General features: G+C 43.1%; 1 protein-coding gene across 2 annotated transcripts in view; it reads right to left on the reverse strand.

Annotated features, from left to right (window-relative positions):
- TIAL1 (TIA1 cytotoxic granule associated RNA binding protein like 1) overlaps nt 1–16,389 on the reverse strand; it is a 47,443-nt gene extending 31,054 nt beyond the window's left edge. For both annotated transcript variants that reach the window (XM_085876952.1, XM_085876944.1), the window contains exons 1-2: nt 16,227–16,389; nt 10,065–10,161 (exon numbers count right to left, since the gene is read on the reverse strand). In XM_085876952.1, the coding sequence (XP_085733078.1) occupies nt 10,065–10,161; nt 16,227–16,357 (228 nt within the window). In that variant the 5' untranslated portion in view covers nt 16,358–16,389. The remainder of the gene's footprint in view (nt 1–10,064; nt 10,162–16,226) is intronic.
- Between the last annotated feature and the right edge of the window lie 2,849 nt (nt 16,390–19,238).

Genomic DNA, 19,238 nt, shown 5'->3' on the forward strand with positions numbered 1-19,238 from the left:
GCTACCTTCTCTCGAGACAGCTTTTATTAGACAAGGTCAGAGGTCAAGTTGACGATTTCGTAAGTTCCAGTCTATGACTGCTTGTTTGTGTGTTTGTTTGTTTGTAGGCATGACAACTCGAGAATGGAAGAAGCTACCAATGTCAAATTACACCACGTGATTCAGGAGGGTGATGGCTAGCGCTGATTAGATATTGGTCAAAATCGGTCAAAGGTCAAGGTCACAGTGAGGTCAAACATTCGATTTTTGATGGTTTGGTACAGAATCATCGTAGAAACTTCTGGTTTGCGTCGCTACCTTCGTTAGAGACAGCTTTTATTAGACAAGGTCAGAGATCAAGTTGATGATTTCGTAAGTACCAGTCTATGACTGCTTGTTTGTTTGTTTGTATGTTTCTTTGTTTTTTTGTTTGTAGGCATGATAACTCGAGAATGGAAGAAGCTACCAATGTCAAATTACACCACGTGATTCAGGAGGGTGATGGCAAGTGCTGATTTGATTTTGGTCGAAATCGGTCAAAGGTCAAGGTCACAGTGAGGTCAAATATTCGATTTTTGATGGTTTGGTACAGATAACTCGAGAAAGGAAGAAGCTACCAATGTCAAATTACACCATGTGATTCAGGAGGGTGGTGGCTCGCGCCGATTAGATTTTGGTCAAAATCGGTCAAAGGTCAAGGTCACAGTGAGGTCAAACATCCAAAACATTCGATTTTTGATGGTTTGGTACAGAATCATCGTAGAAACTTCTAGTTTGCGTCGCTACCTTCTCGAGAGACAGCTTTTATTAGACAAGGTCAGAGGTCAAGTTGACGATTTCATAAGTACCAGTCTATGACTGCTTGTTTTTTTTTGTTGTTTTTTTTTGTGTATCTTGTCATGGGTCGTATGAGAGCTAACACACAACTTCCAGCAAGGGGGGCATGAGACAAGAGGGGCGTGGGTAGGACAAAACTTCAATTGTCAGCCTTCTTTAACTTTAAACAGCCTTTAACCCACCAGACTTTAAACTGGGTGTCCCATCTGCCAGCATTAGTTGGTGGACGTTAAAGATCCCACTGTGTCCTCCATGAAGAGTCGGCGAGCTCTTGCCAGCACCCTGAACAAATTCCAAATTCCTGCTTGAACGACGGCAAACGGTCCAGCATAACGCTTGCCAAGAAACTGCTTCGGCAGCCCCATCGCGTTTTCACAGAGCAGGGTACTATCAGAATCAGAAGAAGGGTCATGGACATGTAGTACGTGCTGGGAAAGGATGTATCCCACCAGACATAGCATTTGTTTGCCTTTGTTCGAACGTACTACATAAGTTGGCATCGGCGATCAAGCAATTTTTGCTTTGCATTCGGAAAGCTAGTTCGAAAGGAAAGCCAAAGTGTACTACGAGGTCTTGGTCAAATGAGAAGGAAAATGGTGCTTCCACATGCAAACGTTGCTGAATCTGCAACGCAAAAATTAATTGCCCGTTTTCGGTTGAAACCCGACCAACCCTAATTTTCAAAATCGCCCTCAGGTAATTTTTTTTAAAATTTCATTAATTTTTGTCAGTTACCTCCTTTTACCACCTGCACCACCTCCAAATAGAGGCCAGGATGACAGCAGGTTTGCCATTGGTTATAGAGTTTAGATGTCGCCTTCAGGAGGAAAAACAAAAAAAAAAACTGTAGAAAAATGCAATGGAATCATTGAGGATTTTCGAACTTTGTCACGTTGTGGTCGGACGACAATTCTGTCCCGCATCAGTAATACTCTGGTATTATCATGGGTTGAGGCCATTCTGCATTTGCACGGATTAACATGAATCTGGCTTTTTCTGTTCAGGATATTTTCTCCTTTTTCATCAAGTTTCTTCAATTTGAAGATGAGTGTAGTTCACCAGAATCAGAGAGGCTATCTGAAATGAAAAACCGTCATTGGCATTCAAATGTTTCAATGGATTCTTCAAAACAGAGACAAACACATCTTGCTATCACCAAAACTTAGCAGATACGTGTGGGCTCGTAACCAGATTGCACTTTAAACCAAAATCGAGTGGCACTCCAGTAGAGCGCATACCTCCACCAGGCTGAACAATTTACATTTTGTATCCCACTGATGTGGATTTGCATCCGTACCTGAACCAAAATCTAATCGGCTTATTCTTCTCACCTCCCCAACTCATTCAACACGTTCTGTCAAAATCTCTCCACAACTTTTTGAGATGCCATGCTATATATTGTTTTTTGGTCCTACCTCTCAATGGTGAAGAATCACTTAAAAAATTTTTAATCTCTCGTATCTGGATCCGGATCTTCAGCAAAATCGAATCAGTTTGTCCTCATCACACACACAAAGTGTTCAACAAGTTTCGTCAGATTCTGTCCAGAACGTTTTGAGATATTATGCTACATTTCATTTTTAGCCAAATCTCTCAATGGAGAAGAATCACTTCAAAAAAAATATTGTAGTCTCCGAATCGGGATCTTCACCAAAATCAAATAATTTTGTCATTGTTACACACCCAACCTCTCCACCAAATTTTGTCCGATTCCGTCGATAACTTTTTGAGGTATCCTGCACACAGGCAAACAGTAACGCAGATGGATTCAAAACCATGACAACAACGAAGAAGAAGACGAAGCGGAGGAAGAAGAATAGGAAGAGGAGGAATAAGAATAGGAAGAGGAGGAAGAAGAATAGGAAGAGGAGGAAGAGGAGGAAGAAAATAGGAAGAGGAAGAGGAAGAAGAGGAAGAGGAAGAAGAGGAACAGGAAGAAGAGGAAGAAGAGGAGGTAGAGGAAGAGGAAGAATTCCTTCCCTTCTAGTTCTTTGTGGCTTGTATGAAGAAACAGACAATTGTATTATTTTGGCCGAAGTTGTGGAAACCCCATGGAGTGCTGACTGGCCTGGCAAAGTGCAATGCTTCACCATGTGGCACTCTTCTCAATCATCGCAGTCGATACGCAGGGAATACAGAAGTATTTCTCCTTTGGTTTTCCGCACTCGAGGGAAAGCACTCCCATGTCTTGTTTTGTGCCACCATTTTGCTGTGGCTCAACACCACATTTATTCTTCCGCCAAGAGCAAGGCTACTCCAAAATCAGCATTTATATTGTTGTGGAAGTGACAATACTGGGAGTTAATAAATGCTGAATAAAGTGTAGTTATTTCCTTAATGAGTGTTTAGAATAAGCGTAAAGTAATTAATTGTGATGTTAGATATACGTCGCTATTTTGTCTCGTTCAATGACGTCCACCTCCCCTATCGTCTGTGTTTAAACACCACCATCCCATCTGATCTTTTATTAACCTCGCCAGAGGAGAGGGTATTTCATTTGGGTCTGTTTGTCAGTCTGTCTGTCTGTCTGCACAGAACTTCAGGATGTACCCAGGGGGCAAACTCCCCATTTTTTGCGAAAACAGACACGGTCTGCGATAAAAGTTTGTTGTATATGGTTGGATTCCTTCGACCCCAGCAACGACTTCCGGGTGGACAATCTTTCCAACAGGCTACTGTAACTCCGAAATTCAAGATGGCGTCCAAGATGCCGCCATATTTTTAAACCACCATAACGTCGTCAATTGTTATCTAGATTCATGTGTAATACTTCGTTTCTCTGGTTTTCTAAGTCAGGGAATCTATTTATGATGGTTTCAGAGTGACATGATGTGTTTTATACCATATATTACATGGTAATATATTATTTTAAGGTGACCATGACACAGTAAATCAACAATAACAATAATGGTACAGAATGGTAATAGTTACAAAGAACACAGATTACATGAGAAATGAACTACTGCACGTGTTTCACAGTTTGGAATGCAAGCGAAATCGCTGAGGCAAATTTCATAAAGTTAATGTCAGTGATACACACCACAATGTTGCATCATATGAACAGGTCTACCACTCAATGTAATTAATACTGCAATACAAGTGTCCATGTGAACAGCTGATCGTATACAGTTAATTGTCACCGAGTTACTGCTGTCACTGCTGTCAAATGCTGCAGTGTATTTCACTCGGCTGCACTCTGTGGCTGATCCCTGGCAACGACATCCAATGTAACAGGCCACGTTCTTCCTGGCACAGGAACAGTTCTTGTTGCAGTCTTTGGTGTAGCCACATGCAATGGCCTTTGTAATTGTCTGTGGCCAGGCTGGTTGAGTTGACAGGACTGGAACTAGTTTGCCATCCTCCAGAGCCCAACCATAATCCACAAATGGGGGAAGCTGAGGCTTGGCAACATGTGCAGTCTTATCTATAATAGTTGCAAGAGCTGCACTCTGTCGATGTAGAAGGAATGTATGTTCTGTTGGTGGGAGTAGTTTCATCATGGTTAACCTGTTGTTCAGGAATTTATAGGCTCTAAGCTTTCCAAGATCGCAGTCCTCAAAGTCATCATATATGTTGGTGTACACAGCAATGACAAGTTTGCGTGCCTAGTTGATGAGGTCTGATGAGGTCTGATGTGATCTGGTTGTGGGTCTGACCTTGCTCACCAAAGTGTTTGAGCTCAGGTATGTCTATGGTATAGCTACGGTTCAACCAGGTCTTTTTGCCAGTGAAGAATGGGTAGCTGGTTGTGTCCCTTCCACTCAGGCTGTGGATGAAGGATAGTGCACGACATTTTGAAGGTCCTAGTGCCATAGCCATTTGGTGTATGGGCAGATATGTCTCTGCAGCAGTTCTTACCCACAGTTCAGGAAGGTCTTCTAGAATGCTGGCAGCATAGTAGACACAAATGATGATATCTGTGTCATTGCCATGAATGACCACCCTATCAACACCTTCATTCTGGACGCTATAAATAGCATGAAGCATTACTCTGGTATCAGGCTCCTGCTGTGTAGACTCCAAGGCAGTGATGTCCGTGGCTGACCCCTCAGTGACCAGCATGCTCTTGGTTTCTTCATTGAAGCCTCCACCTAAGTAAAGGCGAGTTGAGCCCAGTGCTGGATTTAGCTGTTCACTCTTGCTCCATGTCTCACACAAGAAACTCAGAAGGGCTGCTTTGTTAGCTGACACAGAGAAGAATTCCTGTGGATCAGGGGCTTTGTACTGCTCACTGAAAATATGGTGGCCAAAAAAAGTGATCTTCACCATATTTTTAGAGGGGGCCAGTTTTGCCAATAAGACGTCAGTGTGAGAGCTGCTACACCGCCTGCAGGACTCCGCTGCTATTAGGCCCCGCACTCATGCACTCTCTTTCGTTGTGGTTAATTGAGCTGCAAGCATAATTGTTTGTATACTGCCATCTACTGATGTAGTTATGTTACTTTGATGTTTAGTGTTGGAACACTCATTTGAAAAAAAAAAAAAATTAGGTCAATTCGATTGCAATTCTGGCGGATTATGATGGGGCGTTTTCACATTTCTGTATTAATCGGCCGCACATCAGGCGCCACACTTCAGACCAGCAGGGAGCTGCCAATGTCTCGCGGGACGTGCAATGAAGAACAGAGCTCGAGACACTCTAGACCCCTAAAAACCCTCAATATCCATTACCATTATGACATTAAAATGCAGTTCAAATGCAACTTAACAACATCCCAAAATCCCAAAATTGCCACCTCCAATTTTGCCAAAACTATGTGCAGTTAATTCCCCCCGAAGAAGATTCAAAATCTAATGTTTCAGGTCTCCATGGAAACTACGAGTTGAATCGAGGCCACCCAGATTTGACCTGACAACCAATGGTTGTCCTTGTGACCGAAACTTCCTTGACGATTACAAAATTCATTTTGTCATTTCAGAGCTCTTGAAATGAGCTTCATGTTCTATTACATTCATTTTTTGTGACATAAAAGGGGAAACCCACATTTAGGTAAAAGGAAGTGGTGGAAGGGACACAAGAGAAGTGGAGATACAGAGAAAGAATGCTCTGGATAGATAGAGCAGTGTGTTGAGGAAAACCTTGTATGGCTAACTCGACTAAAAAGTGGGATTAATGCTGGGGTGACAAAATGAGGAGGAGATCAAAAGTGAAGATAATTTCCTCCGCCACCAAATGTGGATAGAGGTCATGTTCTCACCCCTGTCTGTTTATGTCTGTCTGTGAGCAGGCTATCTCAAAAAGTTATGGACGGATTCAGACGACACTTGGTGGACAAGTTGGGTGTGTGACAAGGATGAATCGATTCGATTTTGGTGAAGATGCAGATCGAGAGACTATATGTTTTTGAAGTGATTCTTCACCATTGAGAGATAGGGCCAGAAACAATATATAGCACGTGATCTCAAAACCTCATGGACTGATGACAAAATTGGGTGGATGAGTTAGGCAGGTGACAAGAACAAGATTTTGGTTCAGGTCCAGATCCAGACTATAAGTGGGATACAAAACGTAAACTGTTCAGTCTAGTGGAGGTATTTGCTCTACCGAGTACCGCTTGAGTTTATTCTGTGATATTTGATGTGACTTGGCAAACTGAGTTCAATCCTCAACCGTCCTGAAAAATCAGCAAAGGTCCTGACCATTTTAAGGGCACTTTGAGATACAGCTAGCAATGTGACCTGTGGTTAGGGTATCTGAGGCTTTCCTTGCTTCAGTACATCTCTGATATAGGAAGTCTTTCATGATCATGGTGACTGAAATAATTGTAGAATTTCTTGCAAAAGCAATAAGCATATTGGGCCTGTTCCTATTAAACAAAGTAGTCCCAAATGGTACTTTCAGAAGGTCAAACTGCCATTTAGACTGTTTACATTACAAAAAAAAATTTGGGGCTTTTGCTTTATCGAGTTGGCTTGTTTGGTGCACTATCTGAGCACAATTAAACATTAGTTATCACATGGCAAGCAGGACCAAAAAATAAACTTCAGTTCGGTGTCTATAAAATGCAATTCAGTTAGTCGCACATTTACGCCGAGTCTATTTGTGTCGTTTCGAAAAAACGCCGTAATCACGTTATGGGACAATAGGCAATTCAAATCGCGCAAGTCTGATGAAAAGGCGCTCAAAATTTTTAAGTAAAACACTGTCGTGCACCTTGCAAAAATTCTAAATACAGTGGCGCATCATCTGCCAAGATAGAAGCGACAACTTCGCGTTGCCCACTCGTGGAAAACCAACAACATAGTAAGCGCTCAATGAATGCCACGTCGCTTGATCTCCCAGTCTCACATGTTTTACCCTGTGCTGAAGTGTACTTAAGTGTGTCTAACATGGTGAAGGTTAAGTTAATTAGGAGTAAAAAGAAAAAAATTACATGGCAACGCATCCCCCCCCCACCCCACATTATAACGCTATGCAAATGGGGGGGGACCTTAATCCTCGTGATGCTGTCCCTTTTGTCACATAATAAAGAACACCAAATATCCTCCTCATCGATCACATTGACATGGGTAACACCAACTGGTCAGACCGACTGGATGACGGAGAAAATGCAATGGGAACAGTGCTCAAGTCCCTGCCTGAAGAAGTTATGGCTTCAACAAATTATGCTACTGCACCACATAAAGTTGGTTACAACACATTCATCATCGATTATAAAGACGACGGTTTCTGCCTGTCCTGTCTTCCTCACAAAACTTCACCACAGGGTTGTCCAATCACCAGGAGGTTGTTGTTGTCCCAATAGAATCCGTTTGTCACGGGATTCACCCATGCTATCAAATGCCGATGCTTGATGGGTGTATACATTCTTATACAGTACCTCAGGGATGGTGAGAATTGTACAAAAGATGAAATGATACGAGTTACCTTTGTCTTAAAAAGGTGAGTCACCCTCTTGAAATTTTCAAGATATTTCAAGGTCAAGCTTAGTGTCATGAAAGGAAAATTTCAAGATGGACATGTGTGTGTGTGTATATATATATATATATATATATATATATATATATATATATATATATATATATATATATATATATATATATATATATATATATATATATATATATATATATATATATATATATATATATAGTTACGGCTGTGGAAATTCGCAGAACACCATATAGGTCCTTAGTTTTGCCGATAAGTCCGTGTTCAGTTAGATTTCCCCACCGTTGTTGAATGGGAATTATCCGTGTACACAGGGCTGTGATCTTTGAGATAGTGTTTTTCTTTTCCTATCGTTATTTTGGACCAACCACATTTCAACCACCATCCGCAACAACCACAATCAACGCCGGCCACGATCGCCTCAAACCACAACAACCACCATTACAACAACCAACATCGCTCCCAAATAACCACAACGCCAACCACGCCACCATCACCACAACCAAATCACCACCACCAATGTCACTCTCGACCACCGCTTCGCGGAGGTCTCCACACACCACATCACAACCCTCTCCGCTCATGTAAACCGTCTCGACGAAGCGAAGAAAAACAAAGGAACATCGATGGCGCGGATTTTCCCTGGACCTGTGCCAAGAAGGATTCTCTCGGCCCCCGTGAGGCGCGCGGGAGGGCACGCCCCTTTTCTGGAAGCTTCTCGCAGTCTCTCTGGAAGGTGGGCGGAGCGATAAAAGGGGAGGGGCAAGGCATTGGAACGGAGGGATATAAGGCCGCGCAAGACGCCAGCTCGGGGCCTTCTTCTCCTTCGTGTGTGTTTTTCGTCGGGGACTTTGTTTTGTCTTCTCCTTAGTGGTGGTTTTCAGTGGTGCGTGGGGCTTCTTCTCCTTCGTTGGCTTGGTCTTCGGAGAGTCTTGGGTTCGGTGGTTCGGGTCGAGTCGTCGGAGCTCGCAGTCGGTGGGGAGTCCGGGCGTGGCACGAAGGACGCGGACGGGAGGCGCCGCTTTGCAGCTCTGCCACGCAGCCTTCGCACCCGGGAGGAGAGCGCCGGAGAGAGCTCGCCCACCATCGCACCACGAGGGTGCAGGTAACCTGCAACGGTCTCGTGGGATTCGTTCGGTCTGCCAAGTCCTACGCCATAAAGGTCTACGGACCCTGTCTGACTCCCCTGTCTGTAGGGGTAGTCATTTCTCTTCCTTGGGTTTTGCTTTCGAATGAATGTTGGTGGCGCCGTGTCCTGTAAGTAAAAACTGTTAAGTGACTAGATAATTGCTTATAGTTGGTTGTAGTGCTTTTACCTTGCTCGTGTCTTGTCCCCTTCCCCCATTGATTGCATGGCTGTATATGTGTACATGCTGTAAATAAATGTACTTGTGTGAATGTACCCCGTTCGTTGCGTCCTCCTTTCACCCCATTGAAATGCCATCTTGCATTGCAGAATAAGAGTTGGGGTTGTTAAATACCCAGTAAATAGAATCGGATCCACCGATAATACCCGCTCGGCTATCACTGTAGAACGGAACGAACCGCTTGGGCGGTTCGTGTCCAAGCCGACCTGCGTCGAGGTGCGGTCTCCCGGTTGGCTACCCGCACAGGTACTTAGGTATATCGATATTCGGTGATTGACCCGATTTTGCGCAGGTAGAAAATTGGCTAGGCCGTGGTGGGGTTGAAGACCCACCCGTGACAGGGTTCCGGCGTTGTTCCGGAAGGTCACGACTGAATTGTCCGTCTGGTGGGCGAGTGGCTACTATTAGTGGAAAGTGGCTGTTCGCACGCCGGCGGGCGCGAATTCGTAACAATATATTGTTTTTTTTAACAAAACAAGAAACAGTATGGCTAATATTTGGTATTAAAGGTCACTAACTGCTGTGTGCAAATTTTCGGTTCAACGGTTGACCTCAGTTTGGCAGGTAAGGTCCAAATACGAGATGCTCTTTGGTACGAAAATCAATGGAAGAGAAAACGCTAATATTTTGAAGAGATTTAAAATTTCTTAAAATCATTGAACTACAAAGCTAGTTATAGAGTCACTTTAATAACAGCTGGTGACAAAGATCAGGTGAAATTTGGGTGACTTGTAGTGCAGCTCACGCTTGACAGTGAGATCTGAAATTTTGGATGTTGAACCTTCTCTGCCAAAGGAGAAACGGTGTCAAAATGGAAGCAAAATCCGAGATGTTCAAGCATATTCAGAACCGATTGGGTCCCTGTAGGTACAATTTTCACACCAAATTTTAACAGCTTATCAAACTGAAGCAACCCCAACCCAGGATGTAAATAAAATAAAAAAATAAAAAATAAAAGAAAATAAAAACTTACCCCACAGTGTACTTACATCTGTAATCATTTTGCAACTTTTACAAGGTCCAATCTGCCCAAACACCTGCAGAACGAGGGCTTCTGTAACTTGGCGGGACAAATTCCCCACATACCTAAAAAAAGAAGAAAATCATCATCGCGTACAACTGGAGATCATTAGTACATCCTCACTCAAAGCACCATATCTATAACCACAAAAGGAGCTGTGCGTACTTCCGGGTTCCACCCATTGATTGGTGAGTTTGCCTGACTCCACCCACAATTTCTATACCACGGCCACCATGTTGGTGATGACTGCAATGTGACGTCAAAAACGTCATTTTCACAATCACCATGCCCTCCCTATGTTTTCCATTCAGTGCAAAACAACCAAAGCGAGTTAAAACAATTTTTAGCCGATAAGCATAAGGGCCTGGTTAACAATTGAGGCAGCATTCTGTTGCTTATACACCACCTAAATAACTAGGTGGCATTTTCTCAAGCAGAACTTTAACTGCAGAGTACTTTTTCCACTGCAGGTCCTTGCTATTACTTCTGAGTATTTTCTCTTCAAATTGTGAGTTTGACAGGCGACCCTGATGGGTTTCTGAGAAGTCATCGGTGATAGCATGATCGGGGAGTGGTAAGTGTTGAATATTCAGCTGATTTGGAAGGATGATATTGAGGCATCGAGGGAGCGGGGGGAATGAAGATGGCAGAGTTCAGAGGCGTTAGGTTGATACTTTGGCTGGAGTGTGTGTGTGTGTGTGTGTGTGTGTGTGTGTGTGTGTGTGTGTGTGTGTGTGTGTGTGTGTGTGTGTGTGTGTGTGTGTGTGTGTGTGTGTGTGTGTGTGTGTGTGTGTGTGTGTGTGTGTGTGTGTGTGTGCATGCGCATGTACGCAATCACCCGGTGAGTGATGTGTTAATGTTCTGCTAAACGTACAAGGTTACAGGATATAACTGGAATGACTCTCGAGCACACACCTTCGCCAGGCTGAACAGTTTACATTTTGGAGCCAACTGAGACGCTGGATCTGCATCCAGACCTGAACCAAAATCGAATCAGCTTGTTCTCGTCACCTAACCAACTCAATCATCTTGTCATAACTCATCCACAACTGTTTGAGATATTATGCTACATATTGGTTTAAACTTACCTCTCTATTGTGATGGTTCACTTTAAAAAAATTCAGTGCCCAATCTTCACCAAAAATCTTATCATTTTGTCCTTGTCACATACCCAACCTGTCCACCAAACTTTGGCCGAATCAAGCAACAACTTTTTAAGATATCCTGTTCATTTACAAACAGGGGTGAAAACACAAGACGATGTACTCACAAGGGAATTAGACACAGTTGGAGACCATTCAACCCATCATGCCTGAGCCACATCAAAATAAGAAAAATGCAAAAAAAAAATTTTAGTCTTCTTTTTGTTTTTTAGCAGTGTCTAGCGTAGCGAACGCTGCTCATAGAGAGCTCCGCGTTGTTCTTCTTGTTCTTGTTCTTGTTCTTCTTGTGAAGACAAAACCTTAATCTCTAGGACTCGGCTCTTGTATATACAAGATCCGGATCTCCTTAAATACTGAGCACATGTACACATCCTCACATAGACGGTGCCTTTTGAAAGCGTCTATCATGAACTTTTAAATATATTCGGACATTTGCTTTAAAGTTTCGAAAAGTTCACGTTACTATTTAAAGATTATTCCATTGATCGTATTGTAATTTCGTAAATACGTTATTTATTTCGTAAATACACGATACATCGTAAATACGTAAATACATTATGACGCGTTTCGCTTTTGGCTTAATCAAGGCACGTGACGAAATATCGGAAGTTTTTTTTTTTTTTTTAATTGTTAAAAAAATTTTTTTTTTTTTTAGCCGACAAAACCTTTAGGACGCTGCTCTTGGACACATTTGTCCGTTTAAGTTATTTTTACCTCTACCACTGAAGGGTACGTTTTCACACCTTTCTGTCTGTCTGTTTGTGTATAGGATATCTCAAAAAGTTGTGGACAGATCCAGATGAAATTTAATGGACAGGTTTGGTGTGTGACCACAACAAATCAATTAGATTTTGGTGAAGATACGAATCCGGATGTGGATACGAGAATTGTTTGATTTTTAAAGCAATTCTTCACCATCGAGACACAGGGCCAAAAACGAAATGGTACGATACAACATGATATTTCAAAAATGTGTTGGGCCCGATATGTTCTCATGGATCAGGCACCACGTGGTGGAGGTATGCGCTCTACCGAGTGCCCGTCAAAAAAACAAGGACAAATGTGTCCAAGAGCCGCGTCCTAAAGGTTTTGTCTTCATCAGAAGAAGAACAAGAACAAGAACTAGAGGGGAGCACTCGGTGGAGTGCAAAACCTCCGCCGCCAATACTGCTCGGTCACTCAAGTGAACCTGATATCCTATTTATTCAATTTGACGTCAACAGTGCTCACAGATTTATAGTTTGCAACTTTCCCTTTTACATACTCAATTCATTCGTCATAACGAGATTCCTTGAGACAGAAATTGATTTTACGTGGGTATATCCACGTGATGTTCCAAAATCAGCCGCAATTATAATTTTGGCATGTTTCTTTTTTGTTGGAAATCACTTAAAACATGTAGAAATGCAAAAAAGAGAAATCGAAATTTTGTTGGAAAAAAATTTGCAAAATTTATTTTTTCCTCTAACAATTTATTTTTTTGAGGGGTGGGGGGTTGGAAATCACTTAAAACATGTAGAAATGCAAAAAAAAAAATTCAAATATTTTTAAAATTGGCCGCCATAGCGGCCATATTGGATTTTGGACCAAGTCCAAAATCTAATGGCATGATCCTTGGACCAGACCTAACCCCCCCACCAAGTTTCGTCGAAATCCGTCAAGGAGTTTTTCCGTACTACTGTTCACAAACAAACAAACAAACAAACAAACAGAAGGGTGAAAACAGTAACCTCCATCCATCTTCGATAGCGGAGGTTAACAAGAAGAAAAAACAAACAACAACTTCCGATATTTCGTCACGTGCCTTGACGGAGCCAATAGCGAGACCCGTCCTGGACGATCGTCGTTCATGACGAGAAAATAGTGTATTTACGAAATAACTACACATTAAATGGAATAATCATTAAATGGTAACGTGAACTTTTCGAAACTTTAAAGCAAATGTCCGAATATATTTAAAAGTTAATGATAGACGCTCTCAAAAGGCACCCTCAATGCGAGGATGTGTACAGGTGTTTAGTATTTAAGGAGATCCGGATCCTGTATATAAAAGAGCCGAGTTCTAAAGGTTTTGTCTTCACAAGAAGAACAACGCCGAGCTCTCTTGGAGCCACGTCTCACAAGCGAGACGCGGCTAAAAATTTGTTTTTTTCTTTCCAGAGGAAGAGGCATGGACTTTGGTCTAAAAAAAAAAATTAAAAATAAAAAACCCGAGTAATTAGACTGCGCACAGTCGGTGGGGTATGCCTCCTCTCTCCCGCGCAAACACTTGAGTATTGACATATTTGACCCTTGACCTTTACCACATCTGGCCCAAAATCTAATCACTTCATTGACCTGTCTTACTTTTCCTTTGTTCCAAGTTTGATGAAATTCTGTCCAATATTTCTTGAGTTAGGGAGTAAACAGTAAAATTTCAGTTTGACCTTGACCTTTACCACATCTGACCCAAAAATCTAATCACTTAATTGCCCCGTCTTACTTTACCTTTTTACCAAGTTTGATGAAATTCTACAATTTGCTTCTTCAGTTATCGCGTAAACGAAAATCCGGAAACATAATGCCTCCGACACCCTTGGTGCGGAGGAATCAAAAACACACACATCAACCACACAACCCTCCTTGACGAGACCCCCACCAACAACACTCCGTACACATTGCACACAATCACCCATCAATGCTCAAGCTACCTTAAACCAACATCCCGATACCACTCTATCTCCATAACTTCCAGATACCTATCCAATTCTAATTTAAACTTATATACTGTTTCTGCTGCCACTACCTTTCCAGGGAGACCATTCCATACATCAACTACTCTCCGAGTCATAGACCCCCTGCCTTACTACCGTCTTAACTCTCCTCTTCTTTACTCTCAAGCTATGACCCCTGGACCCCGGTCCCATCACCATCTCCTCTGTTGAATAATTAATCTGCACTTATTTTATCTCTACCTTTCATTATCTTAAACATAAAACATCTCTACCATATCTCCTCGTAACCTCCTCCTTTCTAGTGAATATAGCCCCGTCTCCTTCAACCGCTCCTCATTGCTGAGTCAAGCGAGACCCGGAATCAATTCACCAGCCCTGTGCTGAACTCTCTCAATGACATCTATGTCCTTCCGGAATTGTGACGACCAAAACACTGCACACAACATTCCAAATAAATGGAAGTAACCAATCAGATCGTTAACAGGGTCGACACGGTGTTTAACTGAACGACCGAGTTATTAAATAATTATTAGCGAACGCAGTGAGCTTCATACTCAACGCGTGCATGTGAGAGAATAGAAAACAACAACAACAACACAATACCCCTGGCTATTTGGAATCCGTGTTGTTAGCTATGACCTTTTGCTTCCGGTTGTTTTTAAACGCTGTGCGGTGTATAAACACGATTGTGTTTTATTTCTATCTTGTGAATATTACTTAACGCATGCACATGATGGAATAGGAAACAACAACAACAACAACAACAACACAATACCCTGGCAATTTGGAATCCATGTCGTTGGCTATGACCCATTTGCTTCTGTTTTTGTTTTGTTTCTGGGGGTTTTTTTTGTTTCCGGTTTTTGTCATGGGGAATGATGCATGCCGGGAGATAAAAGCATCGTTGGAGACATGAAATACCCAAATAATATCAGACATGGTGTACATTTCCTCCACTGATTTTAATAAAGATATCACCCGCATCATCAAAAAATAATTTTTAATCGTGATTTACGTTATTTGATCGTTGATTCCGAATCCAGGCCGAAGTAACTGGAAATAGCCTATACAGTTGTGAACAAGTTATAGGAAAAGTCAGAAGCGAATGCAAGAAGAATTCTACGTTCACTTCTAGTATTTACTTTTTTTAGATGAGATCCTGTTCTCGGCGGTGTAGTTGTCGTTGTGAAGGTAATATTTATTTTTTTAGATGAGATCCTATTTGAGGCGGTGTAGTTGTTGTTGTGAAGGTAATGTTGAGGTAATATTTATTTTTTCAGATGAGATCCTATTCTCGGCGGTGTCGTTGTCATTGTGAAGGTAATATTTTTTTTTTTTTAGATGAGATCTTGTTCTAGGCGGTGTAGTTGTTGTTGTGAAGGTAATGTTGAGGTAATATTTATTTTTTCAGATGAGATCCTGTTCTAGGCGGTGTAGTTGTCGTTGTGAAGGTAATGTTGAGGTAATATTTATTTTTTCAGATGAGATCCTGTTATAGGCGGTGTAGTTGTCGTTGTGAAGGTAATGTTGAGGTAATATTTATTTTTTCAGATGAGATCCTGTTCTCGGCGGTGTAGTTGTCGTTGTGAAGGTAATGTTAATTTTTTTAGATGAGATCCTGTTATAGGCGGTGTAGTTGTCGTTGTGAAGGTAATGTTGAGGTAATATTTATTTTTTCAGATGAGATCCTGTTCTAGGCGGTGTAGTTGTCGTTGTGAAGGTAATGTTGAGGTAATGTTAATTTTTTTAGATGAGATCCTGTTCTCGGCGGTGTAGTTGTTGTTGTGAAGGTAATGTTGAAGTAATATTTATTTTTTCATATCAAAAAGACGGTTTAATTTGATATATTTAAGAAGCGAATGCAAGAAGAATTCTACGTTCGCTTTTGGGCTTTGCCTATTGGATATTAGAAATAACTCGGTAATAACGAAGCCTAACAGTCAATAGTGGATTATAACATCTTGAAATTAATGTTAACCCGTACCCGATGTCACAAACCACCGATTTCCACGATCATCGATGAGTAATAATTAACAACTCATCGATCTCAGAAAAAAAACTAAATATATCGTCGATGCAAATACTTGTGCGTTCCCCGAGAAAAAAAAAAAGAAGAGAGTACATCGACATGATCAAGATAAGGCCTAAAGGCCGGAAAAAAAACTATCCGAAGAGGCCTAATATCCTTCAAGCTCAATGCCAGACGTTGAAGCAAGCGATCGCACGTCACATGGCTCGGATCTAGGGACTCACAGCGTTTTTGGCTGCCCGTCATCCTCCATGTCTGTAGATGTTACATAAACGGGCTCTCCGTGGTAAAGGCGGTGCAGAAGCGAGAACTTCACCACCACACGGACAAGGACTGAATATGGCGGACGGCGCATGCGCAGTACGAACAGCGTCGTGTCATCTCACGCCGTCGTTTCTTCACGCTCAATTCTTGTGAACACAATCGATGAAACGACAAAATCCCTTAATATGAACGAGAAAAAAAGGTTTAAATTTTACTCTTACTAAGTGTTACAACCGACGTGGAATAATATTTTTTTTAATCATCACGTTCAACGTTGTTACTCGGTATACTGCAGCTAACTACACCGCGTAAGCTGCGAGTGAACCAGACGCAGGTCAAAATGCTATTAAAATGCAATGAATGTTAAAACGGGCTGGAAGGTACGATGAAAAATGTTGAATATTAATTAGACATTTGGCAATCGGGAACGATATTAATTTTTCACGAACCTATTAAAAAAAATTTTCGCAATGTTTTTGTCGGTCCATCTTTTGTAAACAGTACACAAACAACGTCCACGAGGAAGAAAGATAGAATGGAGGAGGCTCGGGAAACGTGAGAAGAATGTAGAGTTGAAAGGGAAAGGAGATACTAACTGAGAATAACCACTGTCAGGTCAGGTCAGATTAAATCTGTGACTTGCTACAGGTAACATGGAGGCGACACCTGCACAAACCTGTTCCATGGTCGGGTTGTCGGCGACGAAACCTTCTCCTCCACCAGGTTTCCTTGTGAGGAGGTTGTTTGGATGTGGACAACCGGCAGGATTAAAATCAAAACCTGTCAAAGGGCGGAGGAGCTCCTTGGGAGCCAACGGCCATCCATATCCAGTGCCCAACTGTGTCTGCGGCCATCAACCTGCAGTTGGGTCACCTTGGTTTTTGAGGAGGTTGGGGGCAGGATTTGGACTCAGGTCACCGTAAGACCCTTCACTCCAGAAAACACAAAGAAAATGCAAAGTAAATAGAAAACCCACTCCGTGGGAGTAGCTCCAGTGCAGCTTTTCTCCACAGGCCAGTTGACGAGATCACAGGATTGGGACAAAGCCTTCAGGACCCCCAATCTTTGATTATAGGAGGGAAACCACGGGGTAACCTTCCCGGGTCAGATTGCGGGGGAGAGTGTCGGAGTGGTGCTGAGGTGTCGTCCACCAGACGGCGGTCTCCTTGGGTTAACCCGAGGCGGTCCCTTCGGGTGGGTGCCTGGAATGTCCTATCCCTAAGAGAGGATGATCACCTGTCTGGTATCATCTGAGCTCAAGCGTTTGGACATCGGTAGTGCAGCACTCTCTGAGGTTCGGAGACTGGAATACGGCGAGATCATGGTGGGTGGTTACACCTACTACTGTTCTGGTCGCTCTGATGGTTACCATGCCCAAGGAGTTGCTGTAGCTGTGTCAAATAAGCTGACCCCCAATGATAATTGAGGTAACACCGGTCAACGAGCGTATTATGAGATTAAGGATTCGTCACTCCTTGGGTGTCATTTCCTTGGTCTTTGTTTATGCTCCGAGTGAGGCGAGTGATCTCCCCGTGAAGGACGCATTCTACACCACGCTCAAGTCTACAGGCGTAAAACTGAACATGCGCTGAGGGTGGACAAGGAGGCCTATGTGCGAGGAATCTATGAGAAGGTATAGCATCACCTGTGGTCAAATGATTCTCGTCGTACTTACACGGAAATTCGCACATTGCGTTCCTCCAAGTCCGCCCCTCGATGGAGTGCAGTGAGAGTGGAGGGTGATGGGCTCTTGAAAGAGGAGTCAGGAGTGAAGGGCCTCTGGGCCGGTTACTTTGAGCGGCAGTATCAGGCTGTTCCACCAGCTGTCGAGTTGGACATCGGGGGTGTTACAATCCCTGTTGCTGACCCTCCAATCAACTGTGATCCACCTTCGTTTGTGGAAACACATGCTGTGGTGAACCGGTTGAAATGGGGTAAAGCTCCAGGGATCTGTGGCATCCGTGGTGAACTTCTCACAGCTGGTGGAAATGCTGCACTCGTGGCGTTGCATGCAGTTCTGTGCTCTGCCTGGAACACAGGCATCATCCCAACTGACTTGAAAACGGGCCTTGTTGTCCCTCTCTGGAAAGGGAAGGGTGATCACCGAGACTGTAACAACTACCGAGGGGTGACGCTGCTCTCAGTGCCGGGCAAGGTCTTTGCTCTAATAATTCGCGATAGGGTTCATCGCCATCTGCTTGAGCACCAGCATCCAGAGCAGTCAGGCTTTACACCAAAGAGGTCAACGATTGACCGTATCCTTGCCCTTCGGGTCATGAGAGTTTCAGAAGGGACTTGCTTGCAGCCTATGTTTATCTCTGCAAAGCGTTCGATTCAGTGAATCAGGATGCCCTTTGGAGGATTCTTGGTCTTCGTGGGGTGCCACGAAGACTGATCAATCTGATATCTGAACTCAACTCTGGTACTGAGTGTGCTGTGAGATGTGGTGAAACCATCTCCGACTTATTTCCATTATGACTGGAGTTCGTCCGGGGTGTGTACTGGCCCCCACACTTTTCAGCACTTGTCTGCACTGGATTCTGGGGGAGGATGTCGGAGAGATCAAGCTGTGGTTCATCGTTTGGCAATGTCATGATCTCTGAACTTGATTTCGCAGATGATGCAGTCATCTTTGTGGAGACTCTGGATACCCTTTTGGGGGACCTCAAGGTGCTAAATGAGGAGTCAGAGTCACTGGGATTATGGGTTTCTGGGTCAAAATGAAGATCCAGGCTTTCAATGACATCTTGGATGCTGCTATCTTGTCTGTACCTGTTTGTGGTGAGGATGTTGAGGTCATGGAGAGATTCACTGACCTTGGCAGTGATATTCATGTCTCTGCTGGCTGTGAGCCAGAGGTCAATCACTGTCTGGGTCGGGCCCGGAGAGTCATGGATTCACTGGATCATGAGGTGTAGCACTGTCAGTCCCTGTGCAGGAGGATGAAAGTCTGAGTCTTCAGGTCCTTGGTG

The sequence above is a fragment of the Eptatretus burgeri genome, chromosome 1 (genome assembly GCF_056783735.1).
Source record: "Eptatretus burgeri isolate ZD-2024b chromosome 1, Ebu_testis_v1, whole genome shotgun sequence".
In the NCBI taxonomy this organism is placed as follows: domain Eukaryota; kingdom Metazoa; phylum Chordata; class Myxini; order Myxiniformes; family Myxinidae; genus Eptatretus; species Eptatretus burgeri.